Raw genomic sequence first — 16,235 nt, forward strand, 5'->3', positions numbered from 1 at the left:
ACATGTGCGCCAGATGATGCACCTGTGGCGCCGTGCTGTCAGCCTCTCAGTTGTGAGTTGACCGAAACAGTGATATATAGTTATATACACGAGCCTGCATGGGCCCACTGCCAGTCCAACATACGCATTTGATACAGGAGTCACTCCTGTCATTCCTGTCAGAGACACCATTACGTGGGGCCCAGGAGGAGGGAGATGGGGGGAAGATGAATATACATTAAAGTATTTTGTGGTTAAAGAAGAATAATTCAATTTAGTAACTGAGATACACTGAAACAATGAAAGTATGATAATGTTCCTGTGTCCCTGCGACCCATCAAAATTGATCTCGCGACCCATAATTTGAGAACCATTGCTCCAGATCGAATTCACTGTCCTCATCGCGACAGGATCGTATAGTTTTGAAATAATTTAACCTTGTCTGAGTATGAGTGGTGATAACGCAAAACTGTTATTACTAGTGGATAAACACTTTCTGTATTGTACTGTACATGCTGTTCAAATATTTCACCTGATTTATGTTATGTTTATGAATCTCTTATACCAAGTAAGAGAGAGAAAAAAACAACAGGGCACATCGCTCTAGAACAGGCTGCTATATTTCTTGCCTGTAAAGTTCCCATCAGTACTTTTTTTCGTCGCCATTCCTCGCTCAAGTCCGCTGGGTGTGAGAGCGACAGTGCAGTCTCCGCAGAGGTTTTGCCAAAGACGGGATGATAAACACAGGTACGAGCCAGTTGTTTAACTCTTGTGTGCATGTCGCCATCGTGATATCACGGCCATCATCATCTTTTCATCATCACCATCAGCACTTTTTTTTTTTTATCAGGTTCGGTAATTCACATTTTCTTTCTTTCCTTTAGTTTTCTTTCCTTTCCTTTTATTTCATTTCCTTTCATTCTGTTTCCTTTTCTTTTCTTCTTTGGATATAATTGTATTCACTATTCAGTACCTTTGAAAAATGGAAATGCAAATTAATCGATTAGGCGCCGCAACAGCTAAGGTCATAAGGCACCACTAGGGATAACGGGAGAACGCTAAATCTCCCACCGGGCTACTATAGGATTGGCAAGGATTCGAACACGACCCGTGTTAACCAACTACGCCACTCTCAGTACATTTGACGTCGTCTCTAATTCCTTCTAATCCACGTGTTTTTCTCTTTTGTTCATGTAGAGCCAAACATTATCCTCCTCGAACATTATCTTCCTCATTCACCCTGAGGGACGCTGGGGCTTTGTGTTAGTATTTTCCTTAAGACTTGTTATTCTTGTCCATCCATCAGTCAGCACCACTCAACTACACAGTTTTTTTCAAGTCGTTCTTCTTATATTAGTTGGTGCTAAAATTTTCCTTTAGGTCTCATAGAAAATTATTTTTTTACCGGTAACATATGTATTTTAAGCGTTCATGTATATTTTTTTCCCCACTTCCATATCTGTTGAGAGAGGCGCTTGTATGACGATCTGCAACAATAGAAAGATAGCACATAGACATATTATGTGGCTTGGGGCCCCACTGAGTCACGGGAGTCGGAGAGGCCTTGTATTACGTGCCAAATCTGAAACATTTTTTGTGTTTGTTGCTTCAAGGTTGTTTGTTACTGTTGGGAAATTGTTATGTGGCAGTTGATAGGTTGTTACTGCTATTACACATTCCCCCCCATCTCTCTCTCTCTCTCTCTCTCTCTCTCTCTCTCTCTCTCTCTCTCTCTCTCTCTCTCTCTCTCTCTCTCTCTCTCTCACACGGAAGTAACAGTCCTTAGTATCATTAATATAACGATACATTTTCTTTCCTTTCTTTGAGTCTTGGCTTGTGTGATAGCGTCGCACTAAGTAAATATTTTGTTGGAAAGTATGAAGGAAATGTCTATAGAGCATCCTGGTCCGTGCCTTGAAAGTGAAAGGCTTCTAGTAAAGGAGTATATATATATATATATATATATATATATATATATATATATATATATATATATATATATATATATATATATATATATATATAGAGAGAGAGAGAGAGAGAGAGAGAGAGAGAGAGGTAGGACTCTCTCTCTCTCTCTCTCTCTCTCTCTCTCTCTCTCTCTCTCTCTCTCTCTCTTCTTCATACATACATGTATGAAAATACTCTTTATTCAATTGTTATTTTCTGCTTGACTGGAAATCTTTGCCTCAGCAGGAGATCGTGACATGCTCTTATATTCGTCACACACAATGCCAACGGCTGTGTACTCCAGCACAGCAGCTCCAAACACTGGACAGGCGCGGTTTCTTTCCCGACCAGAGAAAGTGAATCCCAAGACCTGTCCAGTGACCTTGAGCCGGTGAATCACGTGCCTCTCTGACCCCGCCGCGTCCTCTGTCTGGGTTCGAGGAAACAACCGAAAAAGAGAAAATTTCTTGTCATCCCAATGTATCGCATCCTCTCTAAACCGACTTTAAATTTCACTTGTGAAACACGCCTTCATAATTCAGTTCCTCCATAATCATACAAAGCATGAGTGAGATTGTTTTGGCACTTGTTAAGATGATCTCATGACATTAGATAGATTTTTGAGGCACGATCGTGAGGAATTTGTATAACGTGACAGCACATGACACTTGCTAATGTCACCTGTATCTTATTGCAAGGTGCAATGTGTGTGTGTGTGTGTGTGTGTGTGTGTGTGTGTGTGTGTATATATATATATATATATATATATATATATATATATATATATATATATAGAGAGAGAGAGAGAGAGAGAGAGAGAGAGAGAGAGAGAGAGAGAGAGAGAGAACGAAGAATTCACCGTAGTCTGCGTAACAGACATTCTCTATATTACTGGGAAAGGGTGAGAGTTTCCATCCCGGTCCGCCCCTCTCCCCAGTCCCCTGCTCCGGCTGGTTGGGTGCTGGCGTCGCCACCGCGTCACGCAGGCAACAGTTTGAGTAGAGAGGGCCAGACAGTGCTGTTTGAGACACAGTTACGGGAACAGTGGCCCGGGATCGCTCCGCATATATGGATGGAAGGCTGTGAAGTGTTTGCTTTTATATGACAGGAAGTCAAGAAATACCATTGTGTCCGTCACTACAACACTCGTGACTATGGCATCCTCGCAGGAAGTCATCACTCAGCATTCATGCTGCCAGCGGATCACCAGGAAGGTTGGAGTATCAAGCGGTTTTTATTAAAGTTATTTTTTGTTTGTCCTGAAACGGCTGTTGAATTCAAAACATTGTTCTTTACTAACAAAAATTGCATTACATATTTATTTATTTTGCTGTGTCCCATTTCAAATCATATAATAAGTGAAAACACCAGACTGGTGACGCTGTGGTGAGTGTTAACGGAACTATGGGAGGGGAGGTTGTGTAGGCTCCTCCCACTCCCCGAGGCGTGCCGCAGGCTGCCGCCGTGGTGAAACTTTTGGATTGTAGGTGCTCTACATAAACGCCACTAGGCAGCCGAGAGACGTGACTCTTTACTACAGTATCAAAATTCTCTATATATTGATGTGTGATTTTTTAATGTTACTGAAATAATGAGAAACATATATTGACATTTATTTATTCATTTATTAACCTATTGTCATTATCCTTGCTATAATGTATGACGAAACTAAGTCTTGTCGTCTGTTGAAGGTCAGTGGAGCACCAACCTACATGAAGAGGTTGCACTTTCTCTTTCACCGAGTAAAATTAAGAAAACTTAGAACATTTCGTTTCCTTCTTATTGTGTTTTCATGCCTCACATCGTTTGTTGACGCAGATGTCTTCTAAAATTAGGGTTTCGGCATAACCAGTGTTATTGATAGAGTCAGTTCAGGATTATGATGACATAGACTTTAAATTACCTTTATATTTTGTGACTTACACGCAGATGATTTACAGAAAACAGTGTATGAAGGTGGTGCAGAACTTTGGCTTCAGTTTGTCTGATGTACTGTCCCTCTCTCCCTTCAGGATGAATATGAAGAAGTGAAGGAAAGCATAAAGCATCCTAAGGAGCTGATGAGAGTGGCAGCCACACACCCTGCTGACTGCGGCACGCCCATGGGTTCTCCACCATGGCTTGACACTGACAAACTAAAAATGTAAATAACATAAAGAGTTGCTGCAGATTTGTAACAGGTATACCCGAGGATGAAAAACCATCTGATATGAATGTATATTTTTTGATAACAGTACTGTAAATTGAAAAGCACGATTCCACCAGCAAAGAACATCGACCATGTGACCATTAATTGAATTATTAACGATGCCTTATCAAAATAAATCAGAAGTGTTGTAAATGATTACTGTGGTTATTGTATAACTTCACTAATATATAAGACTGCCTTTTTCATTTTCATTTATGATACATCAACAAGAGTCTCTGGTTTGCATGCCGCATCTTCCAGACTTGAACAGATATTTTCATGTCTCGGAATGATGATGGTGATAGTAATGTTTGTTCAACTAAAAGAGCAGTACAGTCACAGCCAGTATCACCACACAGGGCTCAGTCGTTGTTCCGTCGACACTTCCTGGGCGTGTTCATCAGCAACCTGGTGGGATTGCTGTGTCTGCTGGCCGTGCATAGCGTCCTCAAGGTACTCGTCTTCACCCGTCGCTCCTCGGTCCGCGCCGCCGCCTTCAGGAGATACTTGTCCACCATGAACCACGTTAGGAAGTGGTATACGGAAGATGTATTTGACCCAGATTCAAGGTAAAATGTGTATTCCTTTTATTTTGTTGAAAGTAGCAATATCCTCTCGCGGGACAATTATGAGAAAAAATGGAAACACAAAATCTCGAACAGTGTTCATACCATTCAGAAAGATTTCACCTTACAGAATATTTTTATAATTTTGCTTGCTTTTCTGGTCAGCTTTGTTTACTTTATTTGTTTTCTTTTTACTCGATATGTACAGTCTGGTATATTCGATACTTCCAAAACTTTAATAGCTAACGAAAATCAATCTAAACCCATGCAATTGTTATTACTGTAAATAAGAGCAGGCTTTATTGTTGTAATTTAAACACCAACAAACACATAATGTTACGGAGCCATGCAGATAATACCATGATTGGGTTTCAGTGCCTTCAGGTCCATCCAGCAGGTGAGGAAGATGCACTCAAATGCATTCAGATCAGCCGAATCAGCCCAAGTGTCTACCGCTTCCCAGGCTGACATGATGGTAACTCAGTGGGCCTTCTTCGGCGTGCTACTTACCCGCGGCCATCGCCTCGGGGTTCGCTGCTCCAGAGAGGAAGAGGAAGGCCTTGTGCACTTTTGGAAGTCAATTGGACACTTGCTGGGGATAGAGGACAGGTGTGCTCCGAATTTTGTTAGTATTTGTCGTATTACTTTACTTGGAATAGAGAAATTATTTCATGTCATAATATATTATCTTTGTTACTCTCACACACAAACACACACACACACACACACACGCTCGGTAGCTCAGGGGTCACAATCCAGAGGACCGGGGTTCGATTCCCCGGCCGGGTGGAGATATTTGGGTGTGTCTCCTTTCACGTCTAGCCCCTGTTCACCTAGCAGTGAGTAGGTACGGGATGTAAATCGAGGAGTTGTGATCTTGTTGTCCCGGTGTGTGGTGTGTGCCTGGTCTCAGGCCTACCCGAAGATCGGAAATAATGAGCTCTGAGCTCGTTCCGTAGGGTAACGTCTGGCTGTCTCGTCAGAGACTGCAACAGATCAAACAGTGAAACACACACACACACACACACACACACACACACACACACACACACACACACACACACACACACACTGCTAAATGACACATGCCTCCCTATTGTTATCACCACTCGGTGCACAGGTTCAACTTAGCCTCAGGCGAACTGGAGGAGGTAAGAACACGGTGTGAAAAACTGAACGAGGTGATGGCGGCTGCCCTTGTCTCGCCACCTGACCAATTCTCTGCCATGGCGGAGGCGCTGCTGTGGGGGGTACACGGCATCGTGCCCATGGTAGATCCTCCAGCATTCACAGCGTTTACCCACAACATGCTAGGCCTTCCTCAGCCCACTCTCAGGCTCTCCTGGTACTCTCTCTTCATGCTGAGACTCATGGTAAGTAGTCATCTGTAAGCAATAGCTTATTTTTACCTTCATCATCATTACCACCACCACCATTATTATCATTATTAATACTTTATTATTCATATTATTATTATTATTATTATTATTATTATTATTATTATTATTATTATTATTATTATTATTATTATTATTATTATTGTTGTTGTTGTTGTTGTTATTGTTATTGTTGGTTTTGTTTTATATTTTCTTTTTCTACTCCAGGAGTACAACTTCAGTGTATTGGTTCACCTTCCCTTGATGGGGCGTGTTCTGCAGTGGTATCAGAACGGCCTTCTCACCTTGGCCATCAACACCTGCACTCTTTACCCGTCCGTGCCCGCCTTCTGTGGCAAAGTAGAAAAGGCAGTTTTACAAGCTGTAGATGCCGTATTGGCTGTCTTCCAAAAGGTTATTTGTTACTTTTCGTATTCCTATTCGTTCAAGAGATGAGGATTTTTTATGTGAAACAAAGTAACTGACACCAAATACGAAAAAATAAAGTACTGATATAGTTGTGGTCCTTTGCCTGTAAGGATCAGATCTCATTGGTTTCAGGTTAATGTATCTGGAACGCTTTCTTAAGTGTTGGGGTAGAAACAATATTAATGCATCCAGACCAACCGCTTGCAAAGGACTGTTGAGCAGTGAGTCGTGGGTCCAGCACGAGCCACATTGTGCGTCTCCTCTTCAACTCACGGCGTGGACCGGATTTGTGCAAGCCTCTGTGAGGTTGTTTGGAGTGTGAATGTAATGCTGGTGGTGATGAAACACACACACACACACACACACACACTAAGAAAAAAGAATTGGGATTAAGGTTCCCGGCTTGATATGGTCCTGTCATCACTTAGGTATGTAATATCTAGAACCAAGATTTGAAATCGAAACATTATTTATTTATTTATTTACGCGTCAGAACACTATGTTTGTGTTGTAGTAAAATATATTAACGGGGTTAGACTTTTTACGTATGATTATTTTTTTCACGATTAAATGATGTATGTATGTACATGTACTCACTATGTTCTGCAAGAATGAAGTCTTGAATATATATGAAGCCTTTCACTGGTATTGGCCTTGTGTCCAGCCTGTTACTGTCTACCTCATTATAGGCTGAACTCATGGAAGCCGATTATAGGGTTGTGTCTGATCCAAGCTAAGGGATAGATGTGAAGGATAGGCTGGAAGTGCGAAGTTAAACCAAATCAGTCCTCCTAGGTTTTTTTGGATGGGAGGGCGGGGTTAGAATGTGTGATCAAGTTCATTCCGAGTGCGTTCCTGACGTGCAGGGTTGAACAAATTATCGCCAGAAAGATAATCACTGCAAGGGCCTTTTATGAATCAATTGTTAAGATATTAATTGTTGTTAAGACTGTACGTACATCTTCATGTTTTCCTAATTTCTTTCGTCTACGTTCGGTCCTTTCTTGTTCCAAGTAACTTTGGCTGTCATTTACCCAGAGTTCCCTCTTACCCATAACCCGCTGCAAACATTTGATCAAGATTGTCCCTACGCGCACGAGACATTAATGTTTAGTTTAATACTGCTTGGAAACTGCCTCTGTTCCCATTAACACCTGCCATGCCCCATTAATCAAACCTGCTTTTGTTTCACTGGCTATTGTAAAATTATTCTTCGGTTCTGTGATAAGAATAAACTTCTTATACGCAGAACCGAAATTTACCCATGGATTCTTGGCGACCTTCAGTTGGTAGCACGAGCAACGGCAATGCCCCCTACCCACACAGAGGCTGCCTTGTGTGCTGGCGGGGTCGCCTCACTCCGGCAAGGTTACTACAGCACCGCGGCCTAGAATTGTAGAAGAGGTAGATAAACTCGTGCATTTCCTTTTATTTCCTTGTTCACAGTCGATGTATATTATCGTGTATTTAAATTAATAATACATGTCTTGAAACATGATTGTATTCGTGATTAGCCAGCGGTAGATCAGGCGGTCTATTGTAGCCATAGTCTGTAGACATTTGTTTGTTTGTTCATGGTCTTGTCGTTTAGACGCACTTCAACAAGGTGATAAAAAGGATAGGTGTTCTTTATTGCACGAGCGTTTCTCAGTTAAACCAAGGAAAATAATGTTCAAGCAAGGTTACTAAATGAAACAAACGTTGTCCATTTAGGGGAAAATAAAGGAAGGGATGTGTGGGTGCAAGAAGTGGCAATCGTAACCTAGTGAGTGGTTGCAAGGCCGGCACCAGGCAGCTCAGCCAGTGTGTTCACCGTGGTCAGTGTGGTGGCAGCGGGAGGCGCGTCACGAGCCTGGTGACGTATGGTTGTTGCTTGATGGTAGAGCTCGTTGTGTCGAGCGAGCAGCACTTCATCCACTTCGTCACCATTTTTGTGGCTCTGTATGAGGTGAGATAGTGTTATAATGCACATCACCACCGGAGCGACCCGTGGTGATGATTACGTTATCTGAAGTGTTTAGGATCTTGATGCTCATGTTTGGCACCATAAGACACACTTTATATATTTATCTACTCATTTTTATTATTTTTTTTTCCAATTATTTATATATTTGTATACTATTTTTTTTTTATTTATATTTTTCAAAGGAATTTATTCTACAGTGAATGTGCACTACATAGCAAATCATTCAGAACACTAGAAACAGCCGCAGTTCAGTCGATATCAGGTTAATAGATATATATGATGTAGTACACATTATCCGAGGAGTGAGTGACTGTGTGTGTGTGTGTGTGTGTGTGTGTGTGTGTGTGTGTGTGTGTGTGTGTGTGTGTGTGTAATTCTCCTCGGTCGCTTGATGGTCACCCAGCCAGTCTTCCCCATTACGGAGCGACCTCAGAGCTCATAGACCGATCTTCGGGTAGGACTGAGACCACATCAACACACAACACACACCGGGAAAGCGAGGCCACAATCCCTCGAGTTACATCCCGTACCTATTTACTGCTAGGTGAACAATTACTTATTTTGATTATTTACTTATGCATTTGCTTCATAGGCTAAATGCTACAAGTCGCTTGTCGTTGGGGGAATTCGGATTTCAGGGACGGGTCGGCCAGACGCGGCACAGACGAGCCTTGTCTTGTGTAGGCGCGAGGAAGGGGGAGGGAGTAGGGATGGATATTCTTAGTTCACCCTGCCCTCCCAGATTAACTGTTCTGTGACACATGGTATGGTGTGTGCATACGTTACTTATGTAATGTGAACTATTGGAAAAGTAATTCATCACCGATCCAAACCTATATATTGGTGATATATTGAAACACAACTTGGAACTTTTATTCGGAACCTTAATTCATATCCCAAATATTTAGAATACTGGAAAAGTGTGTGTGCGTGTGCGTGTGTGCATGTATGTGTAATTTGTTGACATGTTCTTAGGAATCACCCTTTGAACTTGTAACCGTCAAGTATATCGTGACGGAGAGAGCTTAAAACTCATGACATCACGAGGTGTCGGTAGTGCTGAGGGTTTTCACACTTCACACATCTTCCTACTCCAATAATACGTTAGTACCTGCTCCTTCATCACAATAAGATGTCAATAACCTTATGAGCCGCTCTAACATCGTCTTGTCATGTGACATCTAATGACGCACACTTCTACTGAGTTAACCAACAACTACTAACAAAGCTGTGTGTGTGTGTGTGTGTGTGTGTGTGTGTGTGTGTGTGTGTGTGTGTGTGTGTGTGTGTGTGTGTGTGTGCGTGCGTGCGTGTGGTGCGTGCGTGCACTGTGTAAAAAACCCAGAGAGAGAGAGAGAGAGAGAGAGAGAGAGAGAGAGAGAGAGATTTATTCCCATGAGGCACATCTTTAAACAAGTAGACAGTTTTCACAATGGTTTAGTCTGTTGAACCAAATTAGCTCTTTCATAATGAACAGCTCGTCAGTCAGCATTGACAGTGCACATTTCATTTCTAGATATAAAAACCATTTAGCTGTATATACATACAGTACATGGCTGAGAGAAGATGGATATAATGACAACCTTACATTAACCAATCACTATTGCGAGAACTTGAAAATTCATTTATTTTTTTATTGCATTGATTTATGCTTAATTTATTTTATTCATGTTATTTCTTTTATTTATGTACCTATTTATTTATTCATATATAGGAAAAATGTTATTTATAGTTTGAGTTGAGAAGGTTGAGCATTCCAAAGTGTAGGTTATGTGTAGAGAACCAGCTTCTGAGGAGTCATCCGAGATTATGAGTAAGATCCACAGGCATGTGCTGAATTCCACTAAAAAAATGAATTCTTATAAAACCGGTTATTAACCATATTACATGTGATAAAGTGTTGGATAACACGATAACACGTTGTATAGTGTATGCTAACATGGGCGTCTTGTGCTAAATAGCGTCTGATTGTATAATGTCATACTCTTATATAGATTGTTTTTTTTTTTTTTTTTTTTTTTTTTCCAACGTAGACACTCATTTACGTGAACACCCCACACCTCATTTACAACTCTCTTTTTTATGATAAGAATGATATAATTAATTTGAATTTATTTTATTGGAGTTTGCACAGTTTATTGTATGCAGAGACAAATAAGTTAGGTAGATTTCTGTCTATAGAACATACTTAATTCACGAGCGCTTACAATATCACTAATGTATATTAGCAGTAAGATAAACCATAAAACAGATCATTGTAGACTTCCTTGATGTATAGTATCAAAAGAATTAGTTCAATATTAAGTATATCTCCACCCAAAAAACTTAACTCCAACTTTTTTTCTCCTTAGATCCATTGCCTTATCAGTATAGGTACTTCCAACCTCATTTCTTTTAAACTACAAGTTCGTTCCTAACAATTAATAAAAAAATGTATGTTATATATCAGACAATGAGTATAGGTGTCGTTATAGAAATTGTACCAACAAAGGGAGATGATGTGTGACGAGTTTTTATACTTTCTCCAGAAATGAAGCAGCGGTGGTTCCTGGTGTGGCCTTCCTTCATCCTGGCCTCATGCTTACTCACAGAAGCCAACTTAGTCTCTGAAACAGCCGCCCTGGAAAGTCTCGCAGATGACCTTATTCATTCTGGGAGGTATCCACTTCGACAACAGCCTAGAAATGTCTCCCTGCTTTTTAACAACCATCAGGAGGGGTCTCCTTTCGAGGACTCCTTCGACTCTCTCATGCTAGTGCTCAGCAAAAGAAGTTACATCAAAAGACAGGCACGATGTCCGATTTGCACCCCAGGAGTCAATTGCCCACCGGGGTGTCCAAGTCCTGACCCTATCCCACCTCCAACACAGCCTCCTGGAAATGAATGTCCATTTGACTGTCCACAAACACAATGTCCAATATGTTATCCCGGAAGTCCTTGTCCACCAGGGTGCCCACAAACACCGTGCCCACTATGCTACCCAGGACAGCCCTGCCCCGTAGGATGTCCTGCAACTCCTTGCCCTCTTTGTTACCCAGGAATTCCTTGTCCTGTAGGGTGTCCTGCAACTCCTTGTCCTGTTTGCTACCCAGGGATGCCGTGTCCTATAGGATGTCCTGCAACTCCTTGCCCAGTTTGCTACCCAGGGAAGCCTTGTCCTGTCGGATGTCCCGCAACTCCTTGTCCATTGTGTTACCCAGGGATGCAGTGTCCTCCAGGATGTCCACCAACGCCCTGTCCACCTTGTTATCGTGGCCAGCCTTGTCCCGCTGGTTGTGCTATAGCAGATTGTCCTCTTTGTTATCCAGGGACACAATGCCCTCCAGGATGTCCTCAGACGCCATGTCCCATTTGTTACCCAGGTACTTTATGCCCTCCAGGTTGCCAGGAACTCCCGTGCCCACCATGTTATCCAGGAACAGAATGTCCTTCAGGATGTCCACCAACACCGTGTCCCTCTTGCTATCCTGGTCAGCCATGCCCCGTTGGATGCCCAGTAAATTGTCCAAACTGCTATCCTGGTCAGCCATGTCCTGCTGGATGTCCACCAACACCATGCCCTCCATGTCCGCCAGGAATACCTTGTCCTCTTGGCTGTCAAGAAGAATGTCCTATTTGTTATCCCGGTCAAAGCTGTCCCTCTGGATGTCCCATCACTCCATGTCCCATTTGTTACCCTGGGGAAAGATGTCCACAGGGATGTCCTCCTACACCATGTCCAGACTGTTACCCAGGACAAAGATGCCCTGTGGGATGCCCTGTGCAGCCTTGTCCACCATGCCTCCCTGGAGAAATCTGTCCATCGACTTGCCCACCTGGAAAATGCCCTACATGCTACCCTGGAGAGAAGTGTCCTTCTGGCTGCCCAGTGACTCCATGCCCAGATTGTTATCCAGGCAGCGCATGTCCTGATGTCTGCCCTATGACGCCTTGCCCTCCTTGTTATCCTGGAATGAAATGTCCACCAGGATGCCCACCGACACCATGCCCATCTTGTTATCCAGGACTGCCATGCCCTCCACAATGTCCACTTATTCCATGTCCACAATGCTACCCCGGGCAGACCTGTCCTGATGGATGTCCAGAAACGCCCTGTCCAGATTGTTATCCTGGAACTAGATGCCCTCCAGGATGCCCCCCAACACCATGTCCTGAATGTTACCCTGGAGATGCCTGTCCTGTGGGGTGTCCACCTTTCCAGTGCTCTATTTGCTATCCGGGTGAGAAATGTCCACCTGGGTGTCCTGTGACTCCGTGTCCAGACTGCTACCCTGGAGACAAATGTCCAGCACCATGTCCTCAAACTCCATGTCCTGTGTGCTATCCTTTAGATAAGTGTCCTTCTGGCTGTCCAATAACGACTTGCCCAGTATGTTATCCTGGAGATCGATGTCCTCCAGGATGTCCTATAACACCTTGTCCATTATGTTATGTTGAAGACGAGTGCCCATCAGGATGTCCTATTACACCATGTCCAGAATGCTATGAGAGTGACCGATGCCCTGCAGGATGTCCTGTATTACCATGCCCAGTTTGTTATCCAGGCATGTCATGTCCTCCTAGGTGTCCCATTACGCCATGTCCAGCATGCTATCCTGGAGAACGTTGCCCAACAGGGTGTCCAGAAACGCCTTGCCCAATCTGTTATCAAGGAGAAATTTGTCCAGTTGGATGTCCCGTTATCCCATGTCCACCTTGTTACCCTGGAGAGCAATGCCCTTCCGTGTGTCCACTTACACCGTGTCCAGTGTGTTATCATGGTCAGAATTGTCCAGCTAGCTGTCCCACCACTCCATGTCCACTTTGTTATTCAGAAGAATTATGTCCACCAGAATGTCCTGTAACACCTTGTCCTCCTTGCTATCCCGGGGAAGTATGTCCCCCGGGATGCTCTCTTACTCCGTGCCCAACGTGCTATCCGGGAGAGAGATGTCCCAGTAATTGCCCCATCACTCCATGCCCTGAATGTTACCCTGGAGATGACTGCCCCCATGGTTGCCCTATTAAGCCTTGCCCTAATTGTTATCCTGGAGAAAAATGTCCAGCAAACTGTCCACAAACTCCGTGTCCAGTTTGTTACGATGAGGCTACCTGTCCAACTGGATGCCGCCCTCAACCATGTCCAGAGTGTTATCCAGGTTATAAATGTCCTCCGGGATGTCCCTATACACCTTGTCCTGAATGTTATCCTGGAGAGCCATGCCCTCCTACCTGCCCGCAAACGCCATGTCCTCCTTGTTACCCAGGAGGCCAGTGTCCTCCGAGATGCCCCGTCTATCCATGCCCTCCATGCTATCCAGGAATGAGCTGCCCTGCTGAATGTCCTCTAACACCTTGTCCAGAATGTTACCCGGGATCCCCGTGTCCTCCGGGTTGCCCAGACACTCCCTGCCCTCCTTGCCCACCTGGCGCACCATGTCCACCTGGCTGCATATCAGAATGCCCTGTGTGTCCACGCGGACCTCCGGGGAGCCCCGGAGATTATGGTTGGATGTACCCCGGAGAGCCTGGTCCTCCTGGCCTACCGGGATATGGACCCGAGGGGCCGCCAGGTCCCCCAGGACTGCCAGGCTCTTGCCCTTGGGAACCCCCAGGGTGCTCAACATGCTGCCCATCAGATGACCAACTCATACTCATCATCAATGCACTCCATAATCGTACCTCCTGCTGCAAAGTAAGCTGTTCTTTACTGATTCCGCTACATTTCTTGCCTTACAAATGCACTCATTTCAACGTGTTGACATAAAATTGGTAATTGACATGTTTATGTTTGTAATAAGAACTTTTTTTAAAGCCAAGGCCACCGAAACCTGCATGCAGCTATAACCCACATGACTTAGAGATCCGCTTAAACAACTTGAAAGCAGAGCTGCGAAAACTTGCTATTATCCAGGGCAAGATAGAGACCCACAAGAAAGCAATCACGGAATTATCTCAAAAGTTTAGAGGTGGGAAGTGTTGCTTTGACATAATTGCTGGTGTAATTACATGTGATTGGAATTTGAGATACACACTACATATTGTTGTGAATCTGATTTCCAAATTTTTTTTTCAGTGATTGATTTCAGCGGACCCCCAGGGGAAAAAGGGGAAAAAGGAAATGCTGGAACCAAGGGTGAGTTAGGGGAAAGTGGACCCCCTGGCCAGTGTTCATTCAAGGCTGACAGTCAGCCTCCGCGTGGCCCGGCGGGACCTCCCGGCAGCAAGGGGATACCAGGCCTTCCAGGAAGTCAAGGGGTGTGTATGGTGGTGACACCGAGTTCAATATTGAGGCTTAGATTGACAGAATATTGGTATTTGTTCCAACATGTCTTTTCTGATGTTAACATGTAAGATTTATACTGATTGATTTGCTGTATTCGGTGTAGAGCATGGAATATTATTTGGAATCTGTATTTTTTTTCACAGTCGTGTGGGTGCCGGGGTGATCGAGGAGAGGCCGGTGCAAGCGGAGAGTCCGTCAAGGGACCTCCGGGCCCTAGAGGAGTGAAGGGTCAGAAAGGTGAAACTGGGAAGAACGTCTATTACCAATCATCTGCCCCATGAAAGCCCTGCCATGTGTTTTCCCTCTCTTCGGCTGGAGTGAGTCATCCCATTAGGGATTTGATAGATTCTTAGATGGTGTAGATTAGTTTTTTTTTTTTATGCTTGTAGTTTTAAAGGAAATCTAAAGTATTGCTTGTAACTTTAAAGGAAATATGAGGGAAGGAACAGGTCGTGCATAAATATTATGTCATTATATGTCCAGGGGGTTAGAAATTCATCTATAATGCTTAAAATTTAATAGTCTGTTTGTCTACGAAACTTACAACAGCAGTGTGTAATATTAAGTAAATTGGCGCTGTTAATGAAAATGTTTTGATATATAAGAATACATAAAAGTGAAAGGATTCAGTTGGTCTTTATTGTCACTGAGTTAAATATTTTCCTTGACACTTGACGAAAGGACTCAATCCAGAATCATAAAGATCATTAGTCGTCACCGACATCAACTGTCCATATCAGTTTATCTGATTTACTTTATTGTTTTCTAATAATAATCTTTAATATCTTGATTATTTTGTCGAATTGAAGTGAGAAGAATTTCAACATATATGAAAAGTGTTGCTAGAGAAAATACTGGGCATTTTTTTTTTTTTTTTTTTTTTCATATCATAAGGAAGAAAGTGTGAGAGAGGAAAAATTACATTAAGACTCAATGTTTACTCCACCAACTCTTACATCTTTATTTACAAGATTTTTCTCCAACACAGGACTGCTGGTGCCGATGTTACCGTCACTACCGCTGCCACTGCCACTGCCACTGCCATTGCTATTGCTGCTTGTAACATATGTTCATTAATTGTTGTGTCATCGCCGGTGACTCGATAACATGGGGCTATCTATGTCTATCTCAGGAATCAACTTGGGAACTTTCCAGTAACACTGTATTGCACTAAAGTGTTGCTATATTACATTGCATTGCCTTTACTGTGAATCTGTTGGGATACTACTTAATTACTTTTATGGTTCCATTGGCATGCATGTACTCTGGAAAGATTTAAAGACCCGATTCCTTTTTTTTTTTTTTTTTTTTTTTTTTTTTTTTACGAGTAGAAGAGCCCAACAGAAATTCTGCGTTTGTTTTGAATCAAAGTTTTTTTTGTGTGTTTCAAGTTTCAAGTTCTGGAAAGCTATTGTAATTATAATGATAATTAATACTAATAATGATAAAGATAATGACAATAATAGTAGTAATAATGATAATGATAATAATGGTGTTTTTATTATTAATGTCCAGA

The 16,235-nt window shown here is 42.9% G+C and overlaps 2 protein-coding genes across 4 annotated transcripts; both read left to right on the forward strand.

Moving 5' to 3' along the window:
* Positions 1-2,811: 2,811 nt before the first annotated feature.
* LOC123517488 lies at positions 2,812-7,116 on the forward strand. 2 transcript variants are annotated; one of them, XM_045277594.1, is made up of 7 exons: positions 2,812-3,143; positions 3,942-4,072; positions 4,477-4,686; positions 5,059-5,292; positions 5,804-6,056; positions 6,288-6,473; positions 6,599-7,116. In XM_045277594.1, the coding sequence occupies exons 1-7, from the start codon at positions 3,084-3,086 to the stop codon at positions 6,623-6,625; spliced, it is 1,101 nt and encodes a 366-aa protein (XP_045133529.1). In that variant the 5' UTR covers positions 2,812-3,083; the 3' UTR covers positions 6,626-7,116. The 2 variants fall into 2 exon arrangements, with proteins under 2 accessions (XP_045133529.1, XP_045133528.1); XM_045277593.1 differs by having other exon boundaries at positions 2,813-3,143; positions 6,288-7,116.
* A 1,085-nt stretch (positions 7,117-8,201) lies between these two features.
* Positions 8,202-16,209, forward strand: LOC123517487 (basic proline-rich protein-like). 2 transcript variants are annotated; one of them, XM_045277592.1, is made up of 7 exons: positions 8,202-8,436; positions 10,198-10,200; positions 10,983-14,128; positions 14,249-14,402; positions 14,510-14,691; positions 14,863-15,036; positions 15,708-16,209. In XM_045277592.1, exons 3-6 carry the CDS (start codon positions 10,985-10,987, stop codon positions 14,998-15,000), a joined length of 3,618 nt encoding a protein of 1,205 aa, XP_045133527.1. In that variant the 5' UTR covers positions 8,202-8,436; positions 10,198-10,200; positions 10,983-10,984; the 3' UTR covers positions 15,001-15,036; positions 15,708-16,209. The 2 variants fall into 2 exon arrangements, with proteins under 2 accessions (XP_045133527.1, XP_045133526.1); XM_045277591.1 differs by lacking the exon at positions 10,198-10,200 and having other exon boundaries at positions 8,205-8,436.
* The last annotated feature ends 26 nt before the right edge of the window (positions 16,210-16,235 follow it).

The sequence above is a fragment of the Portunus trituberculatus genome, chromosome 42, assembly GCF_017591435.1.
Source record: "Portunus trituberculatus isolate SZX2019 chromosome 42, ASM1759143v1, whole genome shotgun sequence".
Classification (NCBI taxonomy): domain Eukaryota; kingdom Metazoa; phylum Arthropoda; class Malacostraca; order Decapoda; family Portunidae; genus Portunus; species Portunus trituberculatus.